General features: G+C 41.4%; 1 protein-coding gene across 1 annotated transcript in view; it reads right to left on the reverse strand.

Moving 5' to 3' along the window:
• TTC39B (tetratricopeptide repeat domain 39B) overlaps window positions 1–18,606 on the reverse strand; it is a 128,220-nt gene that overhangs the window by 94,161 nt on the left and 15,453 nt on the right. The window contains 1 exon segment of the mRNA XM_049634890.1: window positions 850–884. Coding sequence (XP_049490847.1) covers window positions 850–884 — 35 coding nt within the window.

An 18,606-nucleotide genomic window follows, 5' to 3' on the forward strand; every position in this document is an offset into this window, starting at 1 on the left:
CTCCATCCCTTGTAATCCAGTAATCCTAGATCTGTGAAGTTCATCTTCACAGAATCTTTGGAGGTAATTCAACAATATGACAAAGCGAAATACATGAAAATATTCATTACCTAGTTTTAAGTTTTTAAATTGGTTAATAATCTAAATGTCTAACAGTGGAGAAATGAGTAATTGTGGTGTTCCACTTGATCTAATAGGATAGCATATAAAATCATTACAAAAACTATGTAAACTCACAGGAAATGCTTGCAATAAAATTAAGTGCAAACCAAAAGCAAAATTCTGCAATATGAGGTTACTCGTGTAAAAAAAATATGGGCAAGATATAAAAGGTTAGGTATAAACAAAATTAAATTTTTTGGAAAACAATTTTTTATTTTAGTTTAATTAAGGTTATAAGAAATAATACTCAAAAATATACTTGCTAGTAACTTTAGACAGATCCTTTTTTGTTTTTTTTTAATGTTTATTTATTTTTGAGAGAGAGAGAGAGAGACAGTGTGAGCTGGGGAGGGTCAGAGAGACAGAGAGGGAGACACAGACTCCAAAGCAGGCTCCAGGCTCTGAGCTGTCAGTACAGAGCCCGATGTGGGGCTTGAAATCACGAACTGTGAGATCATGACCTGAGCCGAAGTCAGGCACTTAACTGACTGAGCCACCCAGGCGCCCCTAGACAGATCCTTTCTTACGTATTAATAAATACATCCTAACTCTTGAATTACAGAGAAGTATTTCTTTCTGGCAGTAGTCACAACTCCCCCAAAAAAGTCAGAATGAAATATTTACATTTTATATAAGAAAACCGTCCAGTTTTATTTACTACATACTTCTTATTGTGTTACTACTTACATAGAGATGGTTTCCAATGCATCTTCAAAGATGTCCTGGAGGGGAACAGAAAATACAGTGAGTTTCTCAAGAATCAAGACTATGTGTGTATATGCAGGGGCGGCAGGTGGCTGGGATGGGATGCAGTAGAGTCACTCAACTCCCACTAAGGGACTGTCTTCTAGAGAAATCAAGCAACTGAATTTAGGTGAGGGTTAATCTTTTTTTTTAAATAGTTAAGACTAGTAAAACTAGCAATCAAATGGGACCAGTTTGAAGACTGTGATTTCTTTAACAGCGTTGGGTCTCCTTCCTCAGTCTCATTCATACCACACGCAGAATAAAACAAACAGGACTTGCCCAATTTCGTCTTTTCTTGCTCCGTGGCTGTTAGCATCCCCCGGACCTTCCTTTCACATCTAGCTTCATGAACCTTCTAGCTGGTCTTCCTGCCATCACCTTTTCTCCCCCAGTTAATGTGTCCACAAAAGACAGCCCTTTCCTTCATGCCGCTGGTCTGCCCGTTCAAAAGCTACAACAGGAGAAAAACCCAAGTGCAGGTGTGTACACACACACACACACCTCACACTCATACACACTAACACACTCATAAACTCAGTCATACACACACACTCACAAATACACATCCACTCACAAATGTATACACATATAAAGCTTACAAAAATCAAACCAGCTCCTCATCCAAATACGTGGGACCCAACATAACCCAGTCCAATTTTCTTTTTTAAGTTTACTTATTTATTCTGAGAGAGAGAGCAAGCCAGGGAGGGGCAGAGAGAGAGAGGAAGAGAGAGAATCCCAAGCAGGCTCCACGCTGTCAGCACAGAGCCCGACTTGGGGCTCAATCTCATGAACCGTGAGATCATGACCTGAGCCAAAATCAAGGGTCACATGTTTAACGGACTGAGCCACCCAGGGGCCCATCTAGTCCGATTGTCAAAGCATCTTTCTCCCTGCATCCACGCCACCATCACCATAATCCGAGCGCAAGGACTTCACTGGTCTCCCCACTCCTACACTTGATACCCTCCAATCGAGCCTCCACACAACTATATTCTTTTCTTTCTCTTCCTTTAATAAGCTCTTGCCATCCCACTGTCGTAGACCTTTTTACAAGCTTTATTGTACTTAGAATCAACCAAACTCCTTCCCGTGATCAACAGAGCCTTGAGCAACTCTACCTCCCTCTGGCCACCTCTCTACCCACCTGCACCCTGGCTCCCTCCATTTCATGTGCAGGCCTGTCTTTGTGGTCCTTGAACAAGCCAAACCCCTCCTACATCTCTCTTCATTGCTCTCTCCTTCCCAGAAGGCTCTTTGCTCGACTCTTCCCGTGGCTGACGCATTCCCATCCTTCAGTTTTCAGCTCACAAAGAGACTGTCTCTAATGACCCTGATTAAAATTACTAAGAATAGCAGCTCATAGTTTCTCATCATCTGATTTATTTCACTCATTACATTTATCATAATCTGCGATCATTTTGTTTACTTACTTGGTTACAGGCTGCCTCCATCAGGGCAGGTTCTTATTTATCACGTCTACAGAAAAATCACCAGGGCTGGGCACAGTAGCTGCTCAACAAATACATGTTGCCTAACGAGTGCGTAAACGGAGTTCGGACTGTCAAGGCACTGATCACATCACCTCATTTAGAGCTCTGATGCAGAAATGAGGAAAGAGGGCTACCTGAGCTCTACATTTAGGCAGGAAAGGGGGGGGGGGGGGGAACGTGTAAATACTAAGAAGATGCAACGTTGCAAGTAGTGGCAGAAGGTCAGACTCTGGATTCCCCAACCCGCTAATCCACACTGGGAGGGAGGTAGAGTCAACGGCAAGTCAAACTTAACCACACTCTCCTGGAGCAAAAGCGGAAGCTCATCAATTAACTACCAGAAGAGAAATGAACTAGTCCTGAAGCAAAGGCACCTAAGCCAAAAGTAAAAAGATGCTTCTCTGGCCTCCATTAAAAAATCCCCATTTAGAAGCAGACTCCTTTCTCCAAATCAAAAGTCTGTGGAGGCTGTTGGTATCACAGATGTTGTCATTTTGAATCACAGCACAACGTCTCACCTGTCAGCACACCATTTATCATCAAGAGACCGTGAAGAAGGGAGAAACTCTGCTCTCCAGGAACACCAATCCGGCTGTGATGGTCCACTGCCTGTACCAGATACCAGCTCACAGTCCGTCTGGTGTGGTCAACCCCACCCGGGCCGATTTTGACCAAGGAAGGGGGAATGCAGAGATCACACGCCTGGAAGGCTACCGCGTACTGTCCCCTGCTCGTGAACCTCAACCCAAAGCAGGGCACGCAGCACACACTGAAAGACTTCCCGAGTTCCCTTAAGGAAGGACAACTCAGGGAGCCAGCTCTCAATTTAAAAGGAGACGAGGCTTTTAGTCTTATGCAAGAAATACTCCCTCAGAAGAAGAAAAAATAAGAATCTCACACAAGAAATCATCTTCACTTAAGTAACATCTCTCCATTTTGTCATAAGCAGAGCGTTCTCTAAATAAAGGACGCTGTACAACATGGGGCCATAGTTAACAATACTGCCTTGTGTATCTGGAAGTTGCTAGGAGAATAGATCTTAAAAGTTCTCACCAGCACAGAGAAAAGCATAACTCGGTGAGGTGGTGGATGCGTTATTATTATGGTAATCATTTCACAAATGTACATATATCACATCACTGCATCGTACACTTTAAACTGACAAAATGCTAAATGTTAACTACATCTCAACACAGAAGCTGTGGAAATTTACGTTTGAGACAGAGAGAGAGAGAGAGAGAGAAAACGTGTGTGAGAGAGCACAAGCAGGGGAGGGGCAGAGAGAAGGAGAGACAGAATCCCAAGGAGGATCTGCACCATCAGTACAGAGGCCGATGTGGGGCTCGAACTCACAAACTGAGATCGTGACCTGACCTGAAATCAAGAGTCAGACACTTAGCCAACTGCACCACCCAGGCACCCCAGAAGCTGTGGAAATTTTTTTAATTAAAAAAAAAAGAAAAAAAGAACGTAAATTTCTATTTTTTTTCCATTTAGATGAATAATGAAAATTGAATAGACTATCTCTATTAGGAATGGAGAAAATGCACCAGAGTTCTAGAGTATTATTCTAATAAACTAGAGGAAAGACAGGGAGAGAGGGAGAGGGAGAGAGAGCGAGGTCTATGAAGGCCAGACAAAAGGTGAAATGTTTTCATTTGGAAAAGAGGAAGGGTAAAGAGAACCAAGATTGAGCACATATCATGTGCCAGGCATTTTACAAAAGTTATCTCACTTGCTCCTCCCAATTTACATCAAGTAAATCGGGGTAAATCATAGGTAATTACCTGACCCATATGACACAGCTGGTAAGTAAAGGAATTGGGATTCAAGCTCAGATCTTTAACTCCAAAGTATTTCTTTACTGTTAAAACCATCCACAACTTGATATTAAGGCACCCGGGCAGAAGTTGCAAGGGGGTGGGAGAGGAGGGGACAGCATATCTTCTCAAGGTCATACAGCAGCATGGTTGAGCAGGCCCTCCCAGGGATTAGCTCATTCTCTAGGAGAATATACTTGCGTTTGACTTTGCTATTTACTATCTGATTAGAACTCAAATACCATGAAGTTACATGTTAACTTCTAGATTTCTGAGTGGTAGTAAAACCTTAAAGACTATAGTTTTACTACCCTGTAGGATACTACCCAGTTTTATGTATAACCTAGTAATCTTAATCTAACATTGCTTTATAAATACCCAGTTCCACAAATATTCTTTTAATCAGTTTACCATCCCAGTGGTTTCCTCCACGGATGGGTCAAATAAAACTTTTGACATGTTCATTTTATATCATTCTGGGAATTATACTTGTAATTTGTGGAAATTATACTTTGACGTGAACACTGACAACACACTCTCTCCCTAGGTACCTGCAAATATGGTCTCCCAGATCCTTGGGGGAACTGATGTGGATTCCATGGGGGAGAAGATAGAAATCAGAGAAGTCTCCCGTACCTCCCGCAGCACATACCCAGGGGCCAATGGCTTCTTTTTCCTTCTTTCTCTCTAGGTCCCGACATCCGGTTCAAATTCTGTCCCTCTGCTGCCTCTGCTGCCATGGAGCTCCTTTCCTCCGTGGACTCCCATCTAGATCCCAGGTCCGGCACTAGGTCTGCACAGACTGCTTATCATCAACGGCCTCCCACCCAGCACTAAGTACGCTCGCGTATATTCTCCACCGAGTGCAATGAGACCGCTCTACCTGTAGTCTCTTTGCTTCTCCACTCACCAACTTCCCAGTGCTTCTCCAGAGCTGGTTCTTATTCCCCCAGTGATCACCACAAGCTGTTTCCCTTAAACTTCCCAGGCCTGGGTAGGCTCAGGAGGTGGACCCCAGCTGAAACACATACAGTGAGGGAAGCATCCAGAGTCCTTCAAGTTTAATGACAGTTAAGAGAGGAAAGATCACCCCGCTGACAAACATGATGTGCTCACAGAAAGCGCCTGTGTTTAGTTTCTTCCTTGAAGGCTACCTCATTTGCCTCCCCCATGGCCACGCTGGGCGAACCTTAAGGAGCAATTACCCTTGGGTGTAGTGTAACAAACACTTACGTGAGCCACACCTGGCTCCTGATCACGCATTGCCTCAGCACGGTACCTGGCTCTTCCCAGAGCCTATCTTGCCTCCCCGGCTGGAGTCAAGGGCCATCATACTGCTTTTAAATCCACTTTAGAACCTAGCACGGTACTTTGCACTTCACTGACTCTTAGCAAATAACCGTTGGCTGACTGGCTGGCTGAGTACCCTTGTCTGGAGAGGAAAGGTCCTTACCTTGAGCGGTTTCATTTTGCAATTCAGCAAATGGACTGACTCTGTACATGAAGGATTCCCTGGAGGGCCTTCTGGAGGCAAGGCTAGCACTCCCGGGCCTGCTCCTGCTAGGTGGGGAGCCTGAAACTTTCCCCCTGTCCTCAGATGGAGAACCCTGGTCATGGGAACAGAGGGTTTGGGGGGCGGAGGGTGTGGAGGGGGTTGCTGGGGGTGCTACATCAACTACTAAGGCTTTTTAAGCAATTTTCATCTTAATTTGTTATATTTGTCATATTCTGGGTAGCAAAAATGCATCCAAGTGCATGTAAGTAGCAGCAAGTTCTTAACAAATGTCCATTTAAGAATCTTAAATAATGAAGATACTAATGAAAACGTTTACATTCTGTTTATCCCTAGTGGGGCACGGCCAAATAAGCTATTAAAAGTAGTAATGTAAATACTCTATACTAACTTCCAAAGAGACCAAACGGATTTACAACCTTTCAAGACTCTCCATCTGAATTTTACTTCATTTTACAGTGTGAAAAGGAGTGCGTGGCAACTATTACTGCAAGAAGTAGGAAGAAACATGATGGAAATGAAAACTAGATACCACAAATCCAAAAGGCTGAGTCACTTCTCTAGGTCTCTCCCTCTCTCCCTTACCTCTTCCTCCTCCTCTGCCTCTTCCACCATTTTTCCGTCTCTCATACGGATGACTTCACCGGTCTGTGAGCTGATGTTACCATGTTCTCATCGAGCTGCTGTTCTTCAGAGAGGGATGACAAGGTTTGATGGGGCTCTGTAGACACCTTCCTCCTCAGTGGGAGCCCCTCACCCCCCACCCCATAACACCAGACCCTCCTCACTGGAGCTTTCACCCAATGTTCCCTTCTATTGACCAATGAAGCTGTGTGTTTGGTACCATGGACTCAAAGAACCCCAGAGCTGCCAACAACTCTGACAGGTCACAGATTCTGCCCCTGGCTCTAAGGCACATCTGGACCATTCCCAGGGAGATGAGACATGAAAAGGATGCCCCAACCTCCCCCGGGACTAGGGCGGGGATTTATACCCACGGATATTGGGATCCCAAGGACCGCAAACATTCCTGGGCCTGACATTCACCCCTGGATGATATTCAAAATGAGTATGAAGATAATTAAGATATTCAAAATGGTTGTTGAATCACTATATTGTACACCTAAAACTAATATAATACTGTATGTAAACTATACTCTGATTAAAATAGAATTTAATTTAACTTAATTAAAAAACAAGATGTTCAAAATGGGACACAGGACTGACATCAGATGTTAAAATTTATCATTATCGTAGTGGTGTACCAGGATTTCTCAGGTACTAGATGTACATCTTTTCACACATGAAAGGAGAAGGGGCACATTGCTACAGGAATCATATGAGAAATACATAAACTTAAGTGACATCATTGCCCACTATAACATCAACAAAGCATTGATTTTTCTAAATTAGGGTTAATTCACTAAAAAAAACATCTTTTTGGTGTGTTAATGAGGTGACTTTTAGAAGAAAGGCTGGGCAAAGACCTTTTTTAAAAAACATATAAACCCTGGGCTCATCTCCCAGCAATAATTTTTCATTCTGCTCACACTTGCTATCCATTTCTCTCCTTACCTTTGTTAGGCTCAAAGAGGAGCCCATAGCCTGCCAGAGCATTTAAACTCCCCCATTGGATTCTGAGGGTTACCCGCCAGCTGTGTTTTATATGCAAGGCTACATTTTTTAAAATTTCATATTGTGTGAGGGAGCGGCGATGCCCTGAAACCCTCTGAAGCCAAATGTAAAGCCCAGCTTCAGCATCCCATTTACTGGGTACGAAGGGCGCAAACACCACTCACACTCTCATTAGAGGATTAACATCAAAGCAAGTTCTCTGTGAAACCTTATCTGACCCACAGGGCTCTTCATCAAAGAGAAGGAAAGCAATTGGGGCCCATACACACACTCATATTCCAAGTTCCCACCTGGCCTTTGCAGCGAACAAAATGTGACCTACCCATGGTTTCAGAAGACCAGACTATGAACATAATTCTCCAATAGAACAGATTAAAAAACAACAACAACAACAACAACAACACAAGAGAGTTCACCTTCTGAACCTGCCCAGAAGGTTTGTAAAACTTGATTTGGGGGGATACACAAAGTAAAAAATTGTAGGTTTTCAAAGATTATTCAAAAATAGAGTTTTTAAAATTTTTAATAATACAAACAATAAATCAGCTGCCAGAAGAAAAAAAGTTGGGCCTTAAAAGTTTTTTTTTTTTACACATTTGTCACCTGACATTGAAAATAATCTCACACTGAGTACAGTTAAGATGGTGAAAACTGGGATATAGAGTAACAATTCCATAGGAAGAATTACTTGGAACACAAAAATAAATTAAGCACACTTTCACTTAACAACTCTTACATGCCGATGAGTAAGGTTTTATTCAATCATTCACTCAAGCATCACAGGGGCAATGTAGTACATTTCCACCACAGTAAGGTGGAAAACACACATTTAGGCCTGGAAGTTACATTTGGGCCTGTTCTCACCCTTTCAATCCTTCCACTTCCCCACCTGTAGAATGGGGATTCCAATCACCTGCCCGGAACTGTTGCAAGGATGCTAGCGAGATAATGCACGTACAGGTCCGACTCAACACAGAATCAATAAATACAATGCCACAGGATACTAAATTCTCAGATATGGAATGAATCAGCAGACTCATAGAGACAGACTAGGATCCCTCCCTGGATTTCCTCGATAACCCTGTCACGCTAAAGATTCTGCACCCTCTTTTGGAAGAGAGACAAAAAAAAAAAATGTATCTGGGAATATCTATAGCAAATAGGTGCTCAAAAACGTTAACTGCCTTTACTTCTCCCATCTTAAAATGCCTTCACCTCATCTCCTTTGATGCCCAGATCCTTCTTAATTCAGTAATTCAGTGTGTTACCCAACATGATTAACATAACTTAAGGGCACAGAGCTCAGGACCTCAGCTCACTGGGGAGCAGAGTGACCTTGGCCAACACAGTGTGACTTTGGCCAATACACCCAACCTCTCAGGGTTCAAGCTTCCTCATGAGTAAGGCAGAGATGATGGCACAGATATCATCCCTTACTCAAAATCCTAGCTTCTGTGAATTAAACAGAAACCTTCCCCAATAAGGCAGCTGTTCATCCATTATACATGCTAAAATAAAATCCCTCAGGGAAGGCTGGCAGTCAGAGAGACTGCATCTAAAAGGAATGCCGGGCTTTTCAAAGTTTGAGCCGAATCAATGGCACTAACTCAATAGCTAGTTAGTGTGTTAAGTATCAAGCAAAGCGGCTCACACAATGATTCTTTGGAATTTCTAAGGACTTCTAGCCAAGCACACAGAAACCATGATGAGAATTAAAAAGAAACCACCAGATGTCACTCTCACAAACAACAACTGAACTGGACAGCATGGCTCTAGTTTTCCAACACATGGATGAGGGTGTTACCAAAAAAACAAAACAAAACAAAACAGAAAGAGCTAACCTTATGAAGGGGGAAAAGAAGTTCCTTTTCTGCATTTTGTTAGAACTATGGAGCTGAGTTACAGCTAAGACAGGGGTTAAACTCTAAGGTGAGCATTCAAGGGGAAAACTGTGTATATAGTCGAAATTTACACTGAACAAATCCTGTAAATTACCAGTATATGACAGAGTACACATGACTTTGGATAGACTCTCATAGAGAAGTGGTGTATGTGTGCAATTAAGAGGACATAAGCAAAATATGTTTTTCACAACTGTGTATTATTAAATTTATTTCACATAAATGAGGAAATTATTTTACTCGCCTGTACACCGTCTACTCAGCTACTATTTTTACGGCTGTAAAAGGAACCTTGCCAACCACTTAACATGTCAAGCGCTCCAGTCCTCTGGTGCAAACCCCACCGGATCTACTGTCAACAGGATAATATTTAGGACATGCGATTTGTGCAAAGGAATAATTTTACACAAAACAAACAGCAGCAAACAGAACCAAAAGGCTGAGTTTTGACATTTTCAACTGTCTCATTTTGAGACCATCACTAGCAGAGGTACTTTAAAATTAAAAGGGACACAGAAACCACAGCTTCTTCCTATGAAGAAATAACCGTCAATTCCATTTACCAACAACATCCAGGCACCACACTGGGCTCTTGGATGCTTATTTCTAATTTACAGACAATCATAAAAAGTGAGCAGTTCACCTCTACTGTGTTCTCATAACAACAGGTAACAACACCGAGTGCCAAGCACTGATCTAAATCCTTGATGTGCATTAGCTCATTTAATCTTCATAACAACCCTGTGAAATAAGACTATTACTACATCCAAATGAGGAAACTAAGACCAAGAGATTTAATTAATGTACCCAATATCCCATAGCTAAGCCTCAGTTTTTCCATCTGTACAATCGTTATAATACCACTTCACTTATAGCACTGTTGTGAGATTTAACCGAGATCACAGACCATAATAAACAATGTTTTTTCTTATCATTAAAGTGTTTCTACAGCTGAAAAGTCTCAAGGGCAGCCTATGGATGAGCCAAATGAAACCTCTTACATCATCTTGCTGGACCCCCAAATTTCCCAGCTATGGCAGAGTTAGCATCTCCTGTGTAGCTCTGCTCCAAAGTAGATGCCTTAAGGGGCACCCGGGGGGCTCAGTCAGTTAAATGTACAACTTCAGCTCAGGTCATGATCTCACACCTCCTGAGTTCGAGCCCCACACAGGGCCCTGTGCTGACATGACAGCTCAGAGCCTGGAGCCTCCTTCAGATTCTGTGTCTCCCTCTCTCTCTGCCCCTCTCCCACTCATGCTCTGTCTCGCTCTCAAAAATAAATATTTTAAAAAAGATTAAAAAAAATTTTTTTTTACGTAAAATGCCTTAAAGTAGGCCACAGAATCTTGTCACTTAAGATAAGTACTCAGAAGAGGCAGCTCCTGAAGAGTAAGGCTTCAAAGGAGCCCTCAAACTAAGAAAACCCAAAATTCATGAGAGAGGAGGAAGGAGTACTTGAGCTCAAGAGGTTCAAATCCCGCTTTCTCCACACACTAGCTTTGAGGCCTTGGGCAAGCTATCGTCCTTCTTTGTGCCTCAGTTTCCCACCTCACTGGATTGTCCGTGGATTAAATGACACAGCGAAAGCATGTACAACAATGACTGCATACAAAATATTAGTCATAACCGCTATTATCGTTGGGACTTGTATCTCCTAAAGGCACTGGTGAGTGGCACGGTTTGCTGCAGCCAGGGCAGTTGGGTAGCACAACCCTTGGCACGAAGAAACCTGGTTCTACCTCCCTCTGGCTGACATGTCCTGGTGTCCCCAAACAGATCAGGCCACCACAGCAAACCCATGCACCAAATCGAGCCTGCCGCCTATTTTTGTAAATAAAGTTTTATTGGAACGCTACCACACTCAATCATTTACATATTGTGTATGGCTGCTTTCCTGTTACAACTTCACAGCTGAGTAGTTGCAAGTGAAACCAAATGATCTACAAAGCTGAAAATACTATCTGGCCTTTCACCAAAAAAAGTTTGCCTATATTCACACAACTGGATGAAACATCAAATTTCCTTACCTGTCCCATTGGATATTTTGAAGGTAGAGTAAGACACCGATGTGAAAAATCTATAAAATGGTAGGGGTAATTTACCAAAACCCAAAGCCTTAAGCTTTAAATTGAAGAGGGAAGTAATGCTAAGAATATGAGCTGTACAGAGTCCATCACTTATTAACTATGTGTGGCCATAAGGGAGCGACTTAGATTCACTAAGATTCATATTCATCATTGTAAAATGGGAATAGCAATAATACCAAACATGTGGGGTTGAAAGAATTACATAAGCTGTATGTAAAGTTTCGCTTGGTGTCTTGTCCATAAGTACTTGGTAATGCCAGCTCTCGTTAAATTATTACTTTTGTTGTTATTACTGCAGGGAAAAGTTATACGTGACCAAATACTGGACCACTCAGACAGCACCTTCCCTCTGCAGGTATCTACCCTCATGAGAATTATAGGGGCTAGCAAAGCAGAGATGCTGAAAACTGTTAATCTGTTCTCTTGGGACATTCTAAGGGAGACGAGGCTAAAACTCCAATATATTCACTTCTCTAAATTGGAGAATTGGACTAAATCGGACTAAATTCTCCTTCACTCCCACCAACATTTCCCTCTCAACAGCAAGAAATTTTCAGCAAGAAGCTAAATGCCTACCTGCACATTTGTGTAATGTCGAGAAATAAACTTCACATTCTAAGACAATAACTGAATCGATCCCATCTTAAGTGAAATGCTGACATTTTGGCTTCTAACAAGAAACAATTAAATATGCAAACTTACTCAAAACTAGCAGAAAGGAGAGGCTGCCAGAATGAATTAGTACAGATCATTTAAATAGCATCTTGAATGTAATATACATTACACATCAAAAAAAATTTTTTTTAATTTAAAATCCTAAACATGTAAAAGAAAAATACTAAAAATCTGGTAAAACTAATGCATTAAAAAGAATCTGAAATAACTGCAAAGGAGCACCAGGAAGCAGAGGCATTTGGGGCTGATGCAAATGTTCAAGACCTCAATTATAGTGGTGGTTAAATGGGTGTACACAATTATGAAATCTACCCTGTACATTTAGTATGGATGCATCTTAGTGCATGCAAATTATACCTCCATAAAGTTGGTTCTTTAAAGATTTGGAGAACGACCTAATATAAAAAATTTCCATACGAAGTGTTGAAATGTGGATGCTGATATCATAAAGCTATCATAATAATGGTATCAGTTCTGCAGCACTCTTCATTGTACCAGGCGCTGCTCTAAATGCTTTTACATGTATTAACTCATTTGTTCTTCTTAGCAGCCCTCTGAAGTGGCTTAGTGTGATCTCCACTTTACAGATGATGAAACTGGGACACAGAGAGGTTAAATAACTTGCTCAGGGTCACAAAGCATGGACCTGACAGAACTGGGATCTGAACCCACAAAGTTCAACTTCAGAATCTGTGATTTTATGCACTGTCATTAAAACCTTTAAAACTCCTTGAGAAACAAATTTTGCAAATTCCACAAACTGAGCTATTTGACAAAATGACCCTCATCAAACCGAAACAAAGCTATGGAGATACAACTTCTTTCCACACCATAGATCTCACTCGCAAACTTAGGTACATGGTCGTTTGTTTTGTGTCTGAGTTCCCTCCAGGCCACAGGTTCTGTGAGGCATATCCATAATACCAACCAGGCACAAGGCATACACATGGCAACTGTGTCGAAACTACTACTTGAAAGAATAAAGAAACAAATGAGTGGTCCAGGAATGCACAAACGCATGTGTTTACACTTCAAGCATCACTGTAGATAGAAATTTTGCTCACCTGTGTGTGTGTGTGTGTGTGTGTGTGTGTGTGTGCGCGCACGCACTAGTTTCTTAAGTCAAAGTAAAGGTTATTCTGATTAATAAGCTATCTTACGGTTACTGAACACATCAAATGTCACTATGAGAATATATAAAATATTTCGCATGTTTATACACCAAGTGTTACGCTTTGCATCTTAATATATTGTCTCATATAAACCAGACAGTGTTTCTCTAAAAGAGGTGTAATTATCATCCCAGAGCTAATAAATGGTTTACACACAGGCCTACCTGACTCCATAGCCTGAGCTCCTATCCATCATGCCCAGTAATCTTACAAGTGGTTTCAAATTTATCTGAAAGGAAAACAGAATTTTCCTTGCCAAATTAAAGCTGTGGAGTTGGCACAGGAAGATATATGTATATGTACATATACATATACATACATATATATATGTATATATGTATATATACACACACATATATATACATATTTATTTTATGATTCAGTTAAATCTTTCAATTGAAGAAAGAAGAATTATATATAAGTGATGAATTATAATAAGCGATGCTAAGGAAATTGGTTATCTCTTAGGACAAAAATAAAATTAAACCCATATACAAATTTCTATATAGATTAAGTACACACACACACACACACACACAAGATAAATGAAGAATATTTTTTTTTAATCTTGAAACAAGGACAATCTTTCTAAGACAAAAACCCAGAAATCATAAAGAAAAAAGTAAAAGGGCTATATAAAGTTTTTAAGTTTCCAAGACAAGCACATGGCCAGGAAAAAATATTTAAGGCACCTTTACCAGACAAAAAAGTATTATTCATAATACGTAAAGAACTTTCTTACAAGTCAATGAGAGACAAACAACCAAAACACTCAATAAAGGGTGTGAAAAGTACTGTTCAGTGAAGAAGAAATCCAATAGCCAATAAACTTGGAAATGTGCACCTAAAAAGTAGTAGCAGTATGCCCATATGATTGACAAGAATATACAAGACTCATAATATCCACACTTGACAGAGAGATGCTGGAAAGCAAACACATACCTTTGCTACAGTCTATATAGAAGTCAGTCTTACAGTATCTATTTTAAAACTTAAATGCATATACATGGATAGCAATACTACTTGTAGGAATCTATGCTATTAGAACATTCATACACACACACAAGAATCCATCTGTTATGGAACATATTATATTGGGAAAAAGTTAGACACTACCTAAATGATCTTCTACACAGAAATAGTAAAATAAATTACAGCACTTATCTTCAGTCATTATATAAAGAATAAAACAAACCATGGAAATATCTCTAAGAAATATTAAATGAAGGGGTGCCTGGGTGGCTCAGTCGGGAAAGGGTCCGACTTCGGCTCAGGTCATGCTCTCGCAGTTGATGAGTTCAAGCCCTGCATCGGGCTCTGTGCTGACAGCTCAGAGCCTGGAGCCTGCTTCGGATTCTGTGTCTCCCTCTTTCTCTGCCCCTCCCCCACTCGTGTTCGCTTGCATGCGCTCTCTCACTCTCTCTCTCTCAAAAATAAATAAAACATTTAAAAAACGAAATATTAAATGAAAAGCCTAGTCCTTGGAAAGACATAGGGAATATATTCATAAAAACTCAATGCTGATTTCCTCTGAGAAGGAGAAAGCAGGGAATGGTCAATGGAAAGATCACGCTTTGATTTTTGCATCACTTAGATCTTTTACAACAAGAATGCTTTTATGTATTATCTATATAATGTAAAAAATGAACAATCAGAACAATTTTAAAAAGCTTAAAGTATTACTTTGAGATAAGCAGATTCAACATTCCTAGAAAAAAACTCCTGCAAGGTAAAGTAACATGACATTTCAACTAATTTGTTTTATAACCTACATGCTTCCATGCCCAGGATAAGTAAGCAGCACTTTCAGTCCCTAAACAACATTTTTTTTTTAATTCTTTATTCAGAAATAATTTTAAACTTAAAGAAGTTACCAGAATAAGAACGGTAAAAAGAACACCTGTGTGCCCTTTATTCAGATTCATCTATTATTAACATTTTGCCCCATTTCCTTTATAATCTGCTCTCCCCTCTCCCTTCTACCTCCCTTGTCCATCTTTTCTACCTAGGTACCTAGCCACTAATTTTTTTCTGAACCATTTGAGACTAAATTACATATATTGTGGCCCCTTTGCTGTAAATACTTTAGTGTGTATTTCTTAAAAATAAGGATAGTCTCTTATGAAACCACGGTACAGTCATGCACTTCAATAAATTTAACTACCTGAAACTACTGTCCATATTCCAATTGTGTCAGTTGACCCAACAATTCTCCTTTTTGACATTTTTTCCCTTGCAGTGCAGATCTATCTAGCTGCCATGTCTCCTTCACCTCCTTTAATCTAGAACATTTTCACAACCTTTCTTTGTCTTTTATGACATTGACATTTTTAGAGAGCACAGCACTCCCCTCCTTTTTTTGTAAATAGAACCTTCCTTATTTAAAGTTTCTCTGATGTCTCCTCATGATTAGATAGATACAGGTTAGGCTACTACACAAGGGACACTGTGTCCTTGTCAGGTCATTTGTGTCTGGAGGCACACATATTCATCTGCCCCCACTAGTGACAGTAATTTGGATCACCTGGCCAAGGTGTTGTCTGATTTCTCCACTACATGCTTATTATTTTTGTCTTGCAATTAATAAGGAGTTTGTGGTAAGACAGTGTAAGATCGTGTAAATATGCCCCCCATCCAAATTTGCCCCTAGATTTAGCACACTGGTGATAGCTGCCTGACTCCATGTTTACTAATGATAGCTAAAGACTGATTTTCCAACTCCAGCACTCCCTCCTTTTACTGACAGTGAAAGTCCTCCCATATCCCCATTTATCTATCTAGTTATCATCAATATAGGCTCAAGGAGTCCCGTTATTTAAAATGCCTATACACGGGGGCGCCTGGGTGGCGCAGTCGGTTAAGCGTCCGACTTCAGCCAGGTCACGATCTCGCGGTCCGTGAGTTCGAGCCCCGCGTCAGGCTCTGGGCTGATGGCTCGGAGCCTGGAGCCTGTTTCCGATTCTGTGTCTCCCTCTCTCTGCCCCTCCCCCGTTCATGCTCTGTCTCTCTCTGTCCCAAAAATAAATAAAAAACGTTGAAAAATAAATAAATAAATAAATAAATAAAATGCCTATACACAGGGGCGCCTGGGTAGCTTAGTCGGTCAAGCGTCCGATTCTTGGTTTTGGCTCAGGGCATGATGGCACAGTGCATAAGTTCAAGCCCTGCATCAGGCTCCACACTGACAATGCAAAGTCTGCTTGGGATTCTCTCTCTCTCTCTCTCTCTCTCTCTCTCTGCCCTTCCCCTACTCACTCTCCCTCGTTCAAGAACAAACACATTTTTTAAAAATAAAAATAAAATGCCTACACACACTACTGGCTTAAATCGTCCCCAATTTGGCCTGGGCAACTTTTAAATTTCTCACTCTTTATCCTCTATACCTATCTAATACCTGGAACTTGCTTATTATGAGAATTCTGTTTTGCCAAGGAATTTTACAAGATTAAGGCACCTCAAAATTTTAGCAATAAGATGCAATCATTGTTCTGATTCTCCTAACAAAAATGAGGTATGTAGCCAGTGACTTACACACCAATGTACGTTACAAAAGTGGCTTTATTACAACGAGAATATTAAAGGTCTGCTCCATTTGCTGCCACCTGAAGCCGTTTCATTACCAATTCTTAGCCGTTTACTCATTGCTCTAAATACTCGGAGGGGAACTGAAAAGACCATCAGCATTTATATCACAGTAACAGACGTCTAAACTCTAAAACTAAGTCTCTTTATTTCTTTTTCAAAAAAATTTTTTTTAATTTTTTTTTTTAACGTTTATTTATTTTTGAGACAGAGAGAGACAGAGCATGAATGGGGGAGGGTCAGCGAGAGGGCGACACAGAATCCGAAACAGGATCCAGGCTCTGAGCTGTCAGCACAGAGCCCAATGCGGGGCTCGAACTCACGGACCGCGAGATCATGACCTGAACCGAAGTCAGCCGCTTAACCGACTGAGCCACCCAGGCGCCCCTTAAAAAATTTTTTAACATTTATTCATTTTTGAGAGACAGAGTCAGAGTGCGGTGGGGGAGGAGCAGAGACAGAGGGAAACACAGAATCTGAAGCAGGTTCCAGGCTCCGAGCTGTCACCACAGAGCCTGAGAGGGGCTCGAACTCAGTGACCGCAAGATCATGACCTGAGCCGAAGTTGGACGCTCAACCGACTGAACTACCCTAACGCCCCTAACGCCTTCTTCTTTTTTTTTTAATCACTTTTTTTAATTGAGAGAGCTATCTGTACTGAAAACTTGCAAAACATATGCAGCCAACCTGAAAACAAAGAACTGCCAAAATTAAGAAGCTGAAAAGCACCTAGAAATAACAGAAGAAATCAATCGTAATAGAGTTTTGCTCGAGTCATAACTGACATTTGAAGAACTTCAGTATAATTCAGAGACAGGAGTTCCTGCAAGCCTTGAAGATTTACTGCAGAGGAAGTGGACCGACTCTGGGTGAAAATGAAGCTACACCCACTAAGATTCCCCTGTACAAGATCCAGAAGTCTAAGGCCATTTTCCTGCCCCTTTCTGGCCTTTTCTGCTGTCAAACAGGACTGACGAAGCCGAGGTAGTTTCAAAAGCAGTGCTCCAGCATCCAGTTTCCAGTTCCCTGTATAAAAAAGCAGGGACAACGGAAGCTTCTCTATTCTGGCTTCCTGATCCCTGAATGACAGCTACTGCAAAGTGCCTTGAACACCTGGCTCTAGAATCAGCCAGGGAATAGGAGCACCTCCCCTAAGCAGTCAGGTCAGCTCTGGATGGGAGGGAGGTCATTCCCTGGAGGCTCAGCCTAGAGCTGCTCCTTCAGCCTCTCTGTGCATTTTGTAAACACCTATTTCCCTTCCTAAACTCATCTTACTTAAATGACCTACGGCAATTTCTGCTTCCTGCCCTGAAACCCGATGGAGTCAGACAGGTGACAGAGAAAAAAATAAACAAGATAATACCCACTGTGATCATATCAAAGAGGAAATAAAAAGGATGCATGATAGAGAAAAGAGAAAGGCTGCTTTGAAGACAGAGCCTCAGGAAAGCCACACTTGGAACCTGATCTTTAAAGTGAGGACGGAAAGTTAAGAAGGAGCTGGTCATGTGAAGACCTGGCTGAAGTCTGCCAGGCTGAGGAAACATGCAAGAGCACCATAGTGGGAAAGTACAGGGTACGTTCAGCAGATCTGCTGGAAGCCAGGATGGCTACAACACAGGGACGGACGACGGGGAGAACAGCAGATGAGCCAGAGGAGGAAAGCAAAAGGCAGACCACACAGACCACGGGAAGGAGCAAGCATTTTATTCCAAATGCTACAGAAAGCTTAAAGTTTTAAGGAAGGGAGTAACATGTATTCGTGTCTGTGAATGAGCATGTGGGCTGCAGACTGGAACAGACAGCAGAAGGCACAGGA

The sequence above is a fragment of the Panthera uncia genome, chromosome D4 (assembly GCF_023721935.1).
Source record: "Panthera uncia isolate 11264 chromosome D4, Puncia_PCG_1.0, whole genome shotgun sequence".
NCBI classification, from domain to species: Eukaryota; Metazoa; Chordata; class Mammalia; order Carnivora; family Felidae; genus Panthera; species Panthera uncia.